Source organism: Bombina bombina, chromosome 6 (genome assembly GCF_027579735.1).
Source record: "Bombina bombina isolate aBomBom1 chromosome 6, aBomBom1.pri, whole genome shotgun sequence".
Lineage (NCBI taxonomy): Eukaryota > Metazoa > Chordata > Amphibia > Anura > Bombinatoridae > Bombina > Bombina bombina.
Genome location: NC_069504.1, coordinates 772,769,226 through 772,782,512, shown reverse-complemented (window position 1 = coordinate 772,782,512; position 13,287 = coordinate 772,769,226). Strand labels below are relative to the sequence as shown.

The following is a 13,287-nucleotide window of genomic DNA, read 5'->3' as shown; positions in this document are numbered from 1 at the left end:
TAACAGTCACAACAAACTGCCCCCGCTCTGCTGGGGCCCTACCTTCCCCAACAAACGATTTTGGAAAGCCTAAGAGCCCTTCAGAGAGGTCCTACAGCATTCAGGGGACTCCTGGAGGAAGCTGGATGTCTCAGTCTGTGAAAGTAACTGCGCAATAAAGCGCTAAAATAGGCCCCTCCCACTCATGTTAAAACAGTGGAAGGCCTCAGGAAACTGTTTCTAGGCAAATTTAAGCCAGCCATGTGGAAAAAACTAGGCCCCAATAAAGTTTTATCACCAAAGCATATATAAAAACGTTAAAACATGCCAGCCAACGTTTTATATTGCAAATTAATAAGAGTATTACCTCTAAAAGTAAGCATGATACCAGTCGCTATTAAATCACTGTATTCAGGCTTACCTTACATAAATCTGGTATCAGCAGCATTTTCTAGCATTTACATCTCTAGAAAAAATTTTAACTGCACATACCTCATAGCAGGATAACCTGCACGCCATTCCCCAGCTGAAGTTACCTCTCTCTTCAGTTATGTGTGAGAACAGCAATCTTAGTTACAACCTGCTAAGATCATAGAAATCACAGGCAGATTCTTCTTCTATTTTCTGCCTGGGACAAAATAGTACAACTCCGGTACCATTTAAAAATAACAAACTTTTGATTGAAGAAAAAAACAACTACATTTCACTACTTCTCTCTTACTACCTCCATGCTTGTTGAGAGTTGCAAGAGAATGACTAGATATGGCAGTTAGGGGAGGAGCTATATAGCAGCTCTGCTGTGGGTGATCCTCTTGCAACTTCCTGTTGGGAAGGAGAATATCCCACAAGTAATGGATGATCCGTGGACTGGATACACCTTACAAGAGAAAGGATATTTATATAACTGTGTTGGTTATGCAAACCTGGGGAATTGGTAATAAAGGGATTATCTTTCTTTTTAAACAACAACAATTCTGGTGTTGACTGTCCCTTTAATATATTTTTAACCTGCACATTACTATACTTAATTACACTATGTTACTTTGTATGTTCATGATAATTTTTTAAACACATTCACAATTGGGCAGGTTATATTCCAGTTAGGAATAAAACTATAGGCAGTAATTACAAAAAAATAAATTAAAAATACAACAGATATGTTTGTATTTAAAAAAAAAAAAAAAGAAAAACAGACATAAAAACCCAATTCTTTTTTCTCTTATGACTCAAATACTTTATACATTTTTAAACAACTTTCCAATTTACACCTGCTATCAATTTTGCTTTATTCTCTTGGTAACCTTTATTGAAGGAACAGCAATGCACTAGGAGGTAGCTGAACACATCACTAAGCCAATAATAATAGTCATATGTTCAGCCACCAACCAGCAGCTAGCTCCCAGCTCCTGAGCCTACCTTGGTAATATTTTTCAACAAAGAATGCCAAGAGAATTAAGTAAATTAGATTATATAAGTAAATTGAAAAGTTGTTTAAAATTATGTGCTCTATCTGAATCATGAAAGAAAAAATTTGGGTTGCATGTCCCTATAAGCTAAAATTAGATCATATTCAAAATGTATTGCTCAGATTATCATTAAATACATTTATGTTAAATTATACAACTAATTTGTGCTTTGGATAGGAGAAAATGTTATAATATTAGAAAGTTTTACACTGCCCCCACCCGGCTGACAACATTTTCTGTGCAGAACACTGTACAGCGTCAGACACACTGCAGTGGTATTACTTACTGGGATCCAGGCGCAGAGACTGACGAGCCGCATACCATTGAGGATCTGTAAAAGTAAGAGACATGAAATACAAATACTGGAAACGTGCAAGGTAAACAGAATGAGAGACGTGCAGAACATATAACCTGGGAATGACAGACAAGAAAAGAAAAGCAGTGCATGGGCTTTTTTATTACGACATGCCTTTCTCTTGGCAATACTACACCAATACATAGAAAAACAACTAAAAAAACTAACCCCTTTCTCTCTGTCATTTTAATTTAAAAGTATAATCTTATTTGACATCATAGAACAGTAAAGGAACATTATACAGAAAAAATAAACTGCTCTATTTTGTTATAGCTGTATTAATATGTGCACTGTCCAATCAAAGGTTGCACAAGATCCAAATGTGGCTGTTGACTGAAAGATATGCAAGTATGCTTTTCATATGCACAAGAGCACAATTTTGCGGGAGATTTTGATACACGATAAACTGCTGTAGCAATAAAAACCTGTTTATGGATTTAGATTCAAAAGTGCTAGGATTTGCTATCACTGAAAATAAACAAGACTTTCAGTCATCACTTTGTAAGAAAGGGTGCTAAACTTACCCTTTCTTTGCCGCGGCCTCCTCGCTAAACTCAGTCGCTCCAGCCACCCACGGCACAGCGCTCTTTTCTCAATGAGGTGACGTTTCCACCTCTAAAACAATAGCCATGCTAGCATACAGAACACTGTTATATGACTAGCATGGCTATTGTTTTTTGGGAACGTCACCTCATTGAGAATAGAGAGTTGTGCAGTGGGCGTCCGGAGTAGTTGAGTTTAGCTTGGAGGCCGCGGCACAGAAAGAGTACGCTTAGCACCCTTTTTAACAAAGTGGTGACTGAAAGTCCTGTTTATTTTTAGTGATGGTAATTCCTAGCGTTTTTGAAACACTCGGATTTGCCATCACTTTAAAGGGCCACTAAACCAAAAATCTTTCTTTCATGATTCAGATAGAGAATAGAAATTTAAACAACATTACAATTTACTGCCATTATTTATTTTGCTTCATTTTTTAAATAGCCTTATTTGAAGAAAAAGCAATGCACATGGTAAAGCCAATCACATGATGCTTCTATGTGCAGCAACCAATCAGCAGCTAGTGAGCATATCTAGATATGCTTTTCATCAAAGAATATCAAGAGAATAAAACAAATTAGATAATATAAGTAAATTAGAAAGATGTTTAACATTGCATTCTCTTTCTAAATCATAAAAGAAAAAATGTGGGTGGCATGTCCCTTTAAGTGTAAGAGCATTTAATTATTGTACTATTGCTTGAATATAACTGTTTTTAACCCCTGCAATTTTTTTTTTAAGAAAAGAAGGGAGATTATGGAATCAACATATTTTGCATAGGAAATTATACACCAGTTTATTTTACAATTTGATACAGTTTAGTACAACAAAATTCTTCATACAAATCATCTTTATTTACACAATTTAGCTTAATACATTCAACAACTTTCTGCAAATCTGCAAATTTTACTTCTCGATTAAAGGGAAAGTAAATGTAAAAAATGTTACATAATTTTGCACAGAGCAACAGCAACAGCTTTAAAAATCTAAAGATTTGACTCTGGTCTGGTAGCGCGTTACATTCAGTTCAATAGCGCAATGTCTGATTACAGCGCGCCCACAAAGCACTTTTGAAGCAGAAGACATGATCAGAAGATCCTGGAGAAGAGACCAGGTAAGTGCAACTTTGACGGCTAAAATCGATCAAATCTTTAGATTTTTAAAGTTGTTGCTAAGATAATGTTACATAATTCTGCACTATGTGCAGAATTATGTAACATTATTTTTTACATTTGCTGTCCCTTTAACTCACAGTGGGAGAAAAGACAAACTGTCATACATCAAAATGATTCATTAAAGGGACATTAAACCCAAAAAATATCTTTCATGATTCAGAAAGAGAATACAATTTTAAACAACTTTCCAATTTACTTCTATTATCTAACTTGCTTCATTTTTCAGATATCCTTTGTTGAAGGAATAGCAATGCACATGGGTGAGCCAATCACACAAGGCATCTATGTGGAGCCACCAATCAGCAGCTACTGAGCCTATCTAGATATACATTTAATCAAAGGATATCAAGAGAATTAAGCATATTAGATAATAGAAGTAAATTAGAAAGTTGTTTCAGATTGCATGTTCTTTCTAAATCTTGAAAGAAAAAAATATGGGTTTAATGTCCCTTTAAATATGAGTATTAAATATTTGAAATTAAGATTGTATATGTTATAAACAAATAAGGGAGAAAAGTGATCTAAGAGCAGAAAATTAAAGAAACCTGGGAGACTGTAAAAACGTTTGGGCAGATAAGGGAGATTCCTACAGGTCTACAGAGATCTGTCTCTTATCATCGGCTCATGTGCTATGTTCAGCTATAAACCAGTAGTGCATTGCTGCACTGGCGCTGACCTTAGCAGTGTAATAATAAAATGCTAACCCATTTTCTTTTTACACTTATATATGTTACAGGATATACTGTATTCATATGTTGTAATGAATAATGAATTACAAAAGTGATTGCATGAAATTCAAAAATGGTACCACTTTTGGGGACAGACCCTCTTTTAGGGCAAAACTCTATCCCTTCTTAGTCCATATTTCGGGGAAAATCTTCCAATTTTTAAAATAAATCAAATGTAAAAAAAATACCCAGAGGTTTAAAATATTAGGGGCTGGTATTAGAAGTTGAAAGTAAAAAGGTAGCATGAGCGAAAACCCGGCGGGTGCACAAAGTTGAACTATTTAAACTAGTGCTTGACAAATATGTTTAAAAATTAGGAGCCAGTAAGAATATTTGGGAGCCAGGCATATTTTTAGGAGCCAGACAGTTGGATTTGTATAGATATATAGAGAATAACCCCAAAAGTTAGGAGCCAGGGGTAAAATGATAGGAGCCAGTGGCTCCCAGGCTCCTGGGTTTGTCGAGCCCTGATTTAAACTATGAGTTCTCCCAGAAAAGTCAATGGAGTATGCAAACTGCAAAAAAACAACACTAACACCCATACTCGCGCACTAACCTGACCACGTTATTCAAGTGAGATAAACCCAATATGAATCACCAATATTTCGCCTTCCAATGTTCTTCACATTTTTGGTTGTTTGTGAATAAAATATAGTGCACCAAGCATAATAATCTTATAACCCCTGCCAAAATGTGTTCACCCAGCTTAACCAGAGCCTGCACTACTGAACCACATCATGCACTAAGCTATTGCCGGTTCTCTTAAAGGATACTCCTCAGGGACCCTGGGTCTCACATAGGTCTGAGTTCCCAATTGGTAATCCATAAGCAATTAGCTGGAAACATCTCTATTCTCAACCTACTCCTACAAGGCCAAGAACAAAACTAAGAGAGAGATGGGAGGTGGGAGGGTTTTAAAGCTCTTGTATGGGTCCTTGACCTCCCCCTAATGGCGGGAAATATATCCCATATGCTATGGGTTGCAGACCATTATTCTTACTTACTATATAATGTAGCAATGAAATTCAAATACCCCATGCTGTGGCCGCCCACTTCAAAAGTAATTTTTTTTGGTGAGCTGTTTGAACCGTTCTCCAATCGGCACTCTAGCCATACGGCACTCATGAAATTTGATTTGTAGCGAGAGAGCTGATTTGAGAACCATTTAAACCATTAGCTCACAAAAAAAAAATACTTTTGAAGTGGGCGGCTGGAGCGCAGGGTAGAATTTCAGTGCTACATTTAAAAAGTAATACCCTGCACTCTGGCTACCCCCTTTAAAAGTAGTTGTTTTTTTTGTGAGCTAAGAGTTCATTGTTATCACAGACTTTTCATCCCTCTGATACCAAGTGAGTAAGGGAAGACTTATAATTCCATGTTGTTCTCTATTATCTGGAAAAGTATTAAAAAAAAAAAAAGACTTAAAAAGTGTGGAAGCACTTATTTACAGAAAATGTGATTGATTCATGCAATAAACTTCCACAAGAGGTAGTAATGACAAACACTGTGGGGGACTTTAAAGGGACAAAAATTCTCTTTCATGATTCAGATAGAGAATACAATCTTAAACATTCCAATTTACTTCTTTTATCTAATTTTCTGAGACAATCACGCGAGGCATCTATGTGCAGCCACCAATCAGCAGCTACTGAGCCTATTTAGATATGCTTTTCAACAAAGGATATCAAAAGAGTGAAGCAAATTAGATAATAGAAGTAAATTTGAAAGTTGTTTAAAATTGTATGTTGTTTCTAAATCATGAGAGAAAAAGATTGGGTTTAATATCCCTATAAGAATGTCTTGGATGCATAAGGCTATCCTTCGAACTAGATAAGTTTATACTTTTAGAAAACATTGAGAAGACTTGTTGGGGCTATGGTTCTTATCTATGTTTCTATATATTTCCTACTAAATAAAAACAAGTGGATGTAAAATGCACGTTATAGCACATTGATGAATTAGTTTAAACATTTCAGTAGCATAAAAATGAAAAACATTTTTAAAAGAAAAATACTAAATACCTACGTATTTTGGTGAACATATTTTTTATCTCGCCAATGGTTGCATTGGGCTCCACCTTGTAAAAATAGAAGACAATAAATATATAAAGTAACAACAAACTGTATATAATTACATTAATACTAAATTTGTTTTACTCTATATCACAAATTAGCAATTGTATTATTTTAACCCCAATTCCCTGGTTTATGTGTTCTTTCAATAACCTCACCTCCAAAATACCACACGTATATGCTGATATATTCTGGTTATTAAAGGGACAGTCTAGTCAAAATTAAACTAACGTGATTCAGATAGGGCATGCAATTTCAAATAACTTTCCAATTTACTTTAATCATCAAATGAGCTTTGTTCTTTTGGTATTCTTTTCTGAAAGCTAAACCTAGGTAGGCTCAAACTGATTTCTAAACTGTTAAAAAAACCACCTCCTATCTCAGTACATTTTGACAGTTTTGCCACAGTTAGACAGTGCTAGTTTGTGTGTGTCATATAGAAAACATTGTGCTCACTTACGTGTAGTTATTTATCAGCACTGATTGGCTAAAATGCAAGTCTGTCAAAAGAACTGAAATAAGGGGGCAGTCTGCAGAGGCTTAGATACAAGGTAATCACAGAGGTAAAAGGTGTATTTCTATAACAGTGTTGGTTATGCAAAACTGGGGAATGGATAATAAAGGGATTATCTATTTTTTAAACAATAAAAATTCTGGAGTAGACTGTCCCTTTAATTAAGTTAAAGTACTCAAACATTTTCTATTATGCACATGAAATAGAAGCATTTTACGCCAATTGTTTTTATGTAGAAGCTGTGCAAATTTAAAGGTGCATGAAACCCCCCCAAAAAATGTAATTACTCAGATACAGCATATATAAACAACATTCTAATTTACTTCTATTATCTGCATTCTCTTGGTATCCTTTGTGGAAGCAGCAACAATGCACCACTGGGAGCTAGCTGAACACATCAGGTGAGCCATTGACAAGAGGCATATATGTGCAGCCCACAGCCAATCAGCAAGTAGCTCCCAGTAGTGCATTGCTGCTCCTGTCTAGGTATGCTTTTCAACAAAGGATACAAAAAGAGCAAAGCAAATTAGATAACAATTGTTGACTTTACTGTCCCTTTAAAGACAATGTTAAAGGGGCACTAAAATCAAATTAAACTTCCATTATTCTGATAGATCATTTTCCAATTCCATTATCAAATCTTACAGGATTTTTTTATGTACACAATTTCTGAGGCACCTGCTTTCTACTGAGCATGTGCAAGACTTGATAGTACATATACTGAAATATATGTACTGTTCGTTTAAAATTCAGTGTACGTGCTATTGCATTGTATTTTTATAATGCATTTGTTGATTATGCAGTTCTACTATATTTACTTGTCCATTTAAAGTCCCACCCAGGAGTTGAATTCATAGCAGCTCCAGAGCGAGACTTGAACCATGTGTTTAACCTCTTTATGGGGGTTAATCATGTAGTTACAAATGGATATTAGCATAATAATAAAATGATATGATTTAGAACATTGATGGGCAACTTCCTATCACAAGCCTTAAAAGGATACTAAACCCAATTTTTTTATTTACTGATTCAGATAGAGGATGCACTTTTAAGCAACTTTCTAATTTATTCCTATCATCAATTTTTCTTTGTTCTCTTGCTATCTTTATTTAAAAAGCAGGAATGTAAAGCTTAGGAGCCGGCCCATTCATGGCTCAGAACCTGGGTTATGCTTGCTTACTGGTGGCTAAATGTGCCCACCAATAAGCAAGCGATATCCAGGGTGCTTTACATTTCTGCCTTTTAAATAAAAATACTAAGAGAACAAAGAAAAATTGATAATAGGAGTAAATTAGAAAGTTGCTTAAAATTGCATGCTCTATCTGAATCAGTAAAGAAAAAAATTGGGTTTAGTTTCTCTTTCCAGGCCACAAAAACTATAGTATATATTCTTATTTCTGCTTTTTCTCAGGGGCCACAAAGGCTAGTGCAGAGGGCCGCCAGTTGGTCATTCCCTGATTTTGAACATTTTATTATTGCACTGGCGTGTACTTTTAATAATGCCTCTTTATTCTGATACAAAACACATTTTTGTCTTTTCTACTATTGTACTTTAAAGGGACACTGTACCCAAAATTATTCTTTTGTGAGTCAGATTGAGCATGAAATTTTAAGCAACTTTCTAATTTACTCCTATTATCAAATTTTCTTCATTCTCTTGGTATCTTTATTTGAAATGCAAGAATGTAAGTTTAGATGCCGGCCCATTTTTGGTGAACAACCTGGGTTGTCCATGCTGATTGGTGGATAAATTCATCCACCAATAAAAAAGTGCTGTCCAGAGTACTGAAACCAAAAAAAAGCTTAGATGCCTTCTTTTTCAAATAATGATAGCAAGAGAACGAAGAAAAATTGATAATAGGAGTAAATTAGAAAGTTGCTTAAAATTGCATGCTCTTTCTGAATTACAAAAGAAAAACTTTGGGCACAGTGTCCCTTTAAACTTATAAAACAGAACTTTTATCAGAATCCCCACTTCACTAAAGTATTTTTTTTATTTTAGTACCTCTCTCCTTTTGTGGTTTACTCACCTTGTCTAGGAAACAAAGCTTCTCCCGTGTCTTGGCATCCAGGATCTCCACCTCAAAATAAACCGTAGCACGTTTAGCTTTTTTGGCAGGTTTAGGAGGCGGGCGCTTGCTTACTGGGGCATCCCCTGCGGGCTTTGCCGGCTGTCTTATTTCCGACATCACAGAGTTCATCATATCCATGATTACTGAGCAATGCAACTAGGCGCTCTCGCTGAAAAGTGAATGCTCTCTCTTGCACCGTTTCTCAAACCTCTTCAGTGTACACTGTCACACAGACTCTGTCAAGCACTCTTTCTGGCAATATGGCTGACTTTCACCACTACACTAAACTGTGCCTATCTCACCGTGCAATCTGTTACTGCACTCTGTCTTTATGCATTCTCAGCACTCTTTTAACATGCTTATATTTAACACATTGATTTACCGTCTTGTGGGTCTTTATGTCTTCTAAAGCTGTATAATGTTCCCGTCACTACGTTGTATATCTTTATCTCTCCAAATTAAGCACCTTCCTCAATGTATAAGATAACTGTACATTTAGTGTAACCTATCAGACTGTTTATAGTCGATTTCTTTGTACAGTCTACTTTATAAAACTATTGAAACCGCCAGTCTCATGTGAGATCTCTCTCACTTACCAGGTCTCATTGACTTTATCCCTCACTCTTTTTCTCTTCATTGCTCTCACACACTTGTCCTTCCAGTGCTCTGTATGCCCCCCGCACACACTAGTACAGTAGCACGCTGTCTGTCTGCTCCCAAAAACCTCTATCTTGCTCTCCCTTCCTTGTGTCACTTCATCAGTTACTTTAGTCCCCAAGTTCCTTCTGCTTTGCTCTCCAGATGTAATATGAAGCAGCCCTCTATATTTATCACTCACAAGCCTATTTCACATCTGTTAGTTACTAAACCCTCCAAGACCCCCACCAACACAGAAACGAAACCCCATGTACAGCAACAACCCAAAACGGTGATATCCTACACACAGCCAGGTCAATAAACACTACAGAGAAGTCCATTTAACCCAACCAATCACAACAATCCAAAACTATTAGTAATGTGTACCATTCAGAGAGGGTACATTCATACACGGAATTACAAATGAAGAAATCAGAAGAAAGAAAAAAGATAACCCACTACAAATATGGTTGTTCACTGGTTTTCGTTCACGTATGTCTCTATTTGGCTGCTTACCCAATATACCCATTTGATTCATCATCATCAACTTAATTTAACAAGTTTATTTCTCCCTTTGCCCTCCCTCTTTCTCAGGATGTCTCTCTGCACCTCGGTAGCTGTCTCTTGGTATTCATTGATCTCAGCAAATATCTGGGCTCAGTCCCAGAACTCTAAATATAGGCCGCTCCCCCACACCACCTCCCTCGGCATACGACAGATTAGACCCCCAGAGACAGAGGAAGAAAAAAAAAAAAAAAGTGTGTGGCTACTGCACTGAAAACATGAGACTGTCCAAAGCAGAGACGCGCAGATGAAAAAGAAAATGAAATTGCTAATGAAAAGGAGTTTTGCGCCAGTTAAGTACACCTGGTGAATATTCTCCCGTTAACCCTTCACCTGCTATGCTAAAAGCGCTCCACTTTTAATCTGGATTTGACAAGTGTCTTGCAGATCATCACTACATTAACCCGTAGTAAAGCATTGCTCTGTACATTGCTTGGCACAAAATTAAATATCAGAGCAATTCCCAAAGCGGATTATCACTCCACAGAAGGCTGCACCCTTACCTCACTGCAGGACATTGCTCTTTTATGACAGCTGCAGGAACTCCGGCAACAAATATCAGGCCAGCCTCAGGCGACATAAAGTAATAGAGCAATGCTCTGCGGATCTGACAGGTAAGGGGTTAAGAGAGATGCTTGGTGCAGGTATGGAGAAGAAGGATATAGTTACTAAAGAGAAACAGAAGAAGATTTGTAGGCAAGGGATAAGCAGCCGTATCCAAAATGAGCTGAACACTGCCAACAGGATGAAATGCTTCATACACCAGTAATGCAAAACTATGAAGTTATGGAGTTATTGAATCATACAGCAATGAACGGCAGCTTTCAATAACCAATGTGAGGGGAGAACAGTTCAATGAGCTATAGCTGAGATGGAGGAAACTGGATTACAGCAAAGAAAATATTCAATTGTAAGTAGATGTTAATAATTTTTTTTTTCCTTAAAGGGATATGAAACCCAAAAATTTTCTTTTGGGATTCAGACAGAACACAACATTTAAAAAAAAAAAAAAAAAAATCCAATTTACTTATCAAATTTGTTTAGCTCCCATGATATATGATATTCTATGTTGAAAGAGATACCTAGGTAGGCACCTGGAGCAATACATGGGAGGAAATAGTGCTGCTATTTAGTGCTCTGGCAAATGGATAACATTCTTGCAAAACTGCTGCCAATAGGCCGACTCATAAGCATGCGTCTCTGCTTTTCAGCAAAAGATACCAAGAGAACAAAGAACATTTGATGATAGAAGTAAATTAGAAGCAATTGCCAAAGATCTGCATACAAAATACATGCTAAATAATATTAAATAATAATGTTAGCAAAAGTTTGCATTTACAGTCCAGCGACATATCCTTTGAAAAGTCTTTTGAACTACATTATTTTGTTCCCACTGTTGTGGTCAGGTATCTACGGCACTGATCAAACAACAGCTATGTAGCATGTAGCTGGGTCAGTGTTCCAGATGCACTAACAGTTCTCTGGGAGAAGTTTAAAACATTTTTTTTTAGAGTTTCAATACAGAAATGCAGGCAAAATTAATCATAAAGTAGAGTGCAAACTTTGTTTTTGTATAATTAAAGACTTTCTGAAGAAATGTTATTTGAAATTCAATCTCGAGGTTAATGTCCATTTAAATTGACTTTACTACTTCCACAGAAAGCCAAAGTGGCATTGGGTGTCTAGAAGTTCTAGTTTGCAGAATACGGTTTTGAAAAGATACAGTCTGCCTTCTCCTCCTTTTAAAAGGACAGTAAGCACATTGGGACTTTTTTGTATAAAATATTTAGTTATGCGCAATGAAAAAACTTTGTGATATTTTTATTTATTTTGCCCCCTTCTCATGTAATTTAGTTCTTTAAAAAAAAAAAACTCTCGGAACTTAAATGGCCATTATAGTGTTAAAATGACATACTAAGGTGTAATCCATCAGAGCATGTAACTAACACTAGCAATGCTGTAATGCTATGTGTTTAACTCCAAGTAGGACTTTAACCCCTTAATGACCACAGCACTTTTCCATTTTCTGTCCGTTTGGGACCAAGGCTATTTTTACATTTTTGCGGTGTTTGTGTTTAGCTGTAATTTTCCTCTTACTTATTTACTGTACCCACACATATTATATATCGTTTTTCTCGCCATTAAATGGACTTTCTAAAGATACCATTATTTTCATCATATCTTATAATTTACTATAAAAAAATTATAAAATATGAGGAAAAAAATGGAAAAAACACACTTTTTCTAACATTGATCCCCAAAATCTGTTACACATCTACAACCACCAAAAAACTTCCATGCTAAATAGTTTCTAAATTTTGTCCAGAGTTTAGAAATACCCAATGCTTACATGTTCTTTGTTTTTTTTGCAAGTTATAGGGCAATAAATACAAGTAGCACTTTGCTATTTCCAAACCACTTTTTTTCAAAATTAGCGCTAGTTACATTGGGACACTGATATCTTTCAGGAATCCCTGAATATCCCTTGACATGTATATATTTTTTTTTAGAAGACATCCCAAAGTATTGATCTAGGCCCATTTTGGTATATTTGATGCCACCATTTCACCGCCAAATGCCATCAAATAAAAAAAATCGTTCACTTTTTCACAAATTTTTTCACAAACTTTAGGTTTCTCACTGAAATTATTTACAAACAACTTGTGCAATTATGGCATAAATGGTTGTAAATGCTTCTCTGGGATACCCTTTGTTCAGAAATAGCAGACATATATGGCTTTGGCGTTGCTTTTTGGTAATTAGAAGGCCGCTGAATGCCACTGTGCACCACACGTGTATTATGCCCAGCAGTGAAGGGGTTAGTTAGGGAGCATGTAGGGAGCTTGTAGGGTTAACTTTAGCTTTAGTGTAGTGCAGTAGACAACCCCAAGTATTGATCTAGGCACATTTTGGTATATTTCATGCCACCATTTCACCGCCAAATGCGATCAAATTGAAAAAAACGCTACATTTTTCACAATTTTATGTTTCTCACTGAAATTATTTACTAACAGCTTGTGCAATTATGGCACACATGGTTGTAAATGCTTCTCTAGGATCCCCTTTGTTCAGAAATAGCAGACATATATGACTTTGGCGTTGCTTTTTGGTAATTAGAAGGCCGCTAAATGCTGCTGCGCATCACACGTGTATTATGGCTAGCAGTGAAGGGGTTAATTAGGTAGCTTA

The 13,287-nt window shown here is 36.2% G+C and overlaps 2 protein-coding genes across 2 annotated transcripts in view; one reads left to right on the top strand and one right to left on the bottom strand.

The window, feature by feature from the left end:
* Positions 1-9,885, bottom strand: part of TECR (trans-2,3-enoyl-CoA reductase) — a 75,319-nt gene extending 65,434 nt beyond the window's left edge. The window contains 3 exon segments of the mRNA XM_053718075.1: positions 1,732-1,776; positions 6,266-6,317; positions 8,857-9,885. Coding sequence (XP_053574050.1) covers positions 1,732-1,776; positions 6,266-6,317; positions 8,857-9,036 — 277 coding nt within the window. The 5' untranslated portion in view covers positions 9,037-9,885.
* An 854-nt stretch (positions 9,886-10,739) lies between these two features.
* The window catches only part of DNAJB1 (DnaJ heat shock protein family (Hsp40) member B1), a 187,336-nt gene continuing 184,788 nt past the window's right edge, over positions 10,740-13,287 (top strand). The window contains exon 1 of the mRNA XM_053718076.1: positions 10,740-11,008. The gene's annotated coding sequence lies outside the window, so the exon portion shown is untranslated. The remainder of the gene's footprint in view (positions 11,009-13,287) is intronic.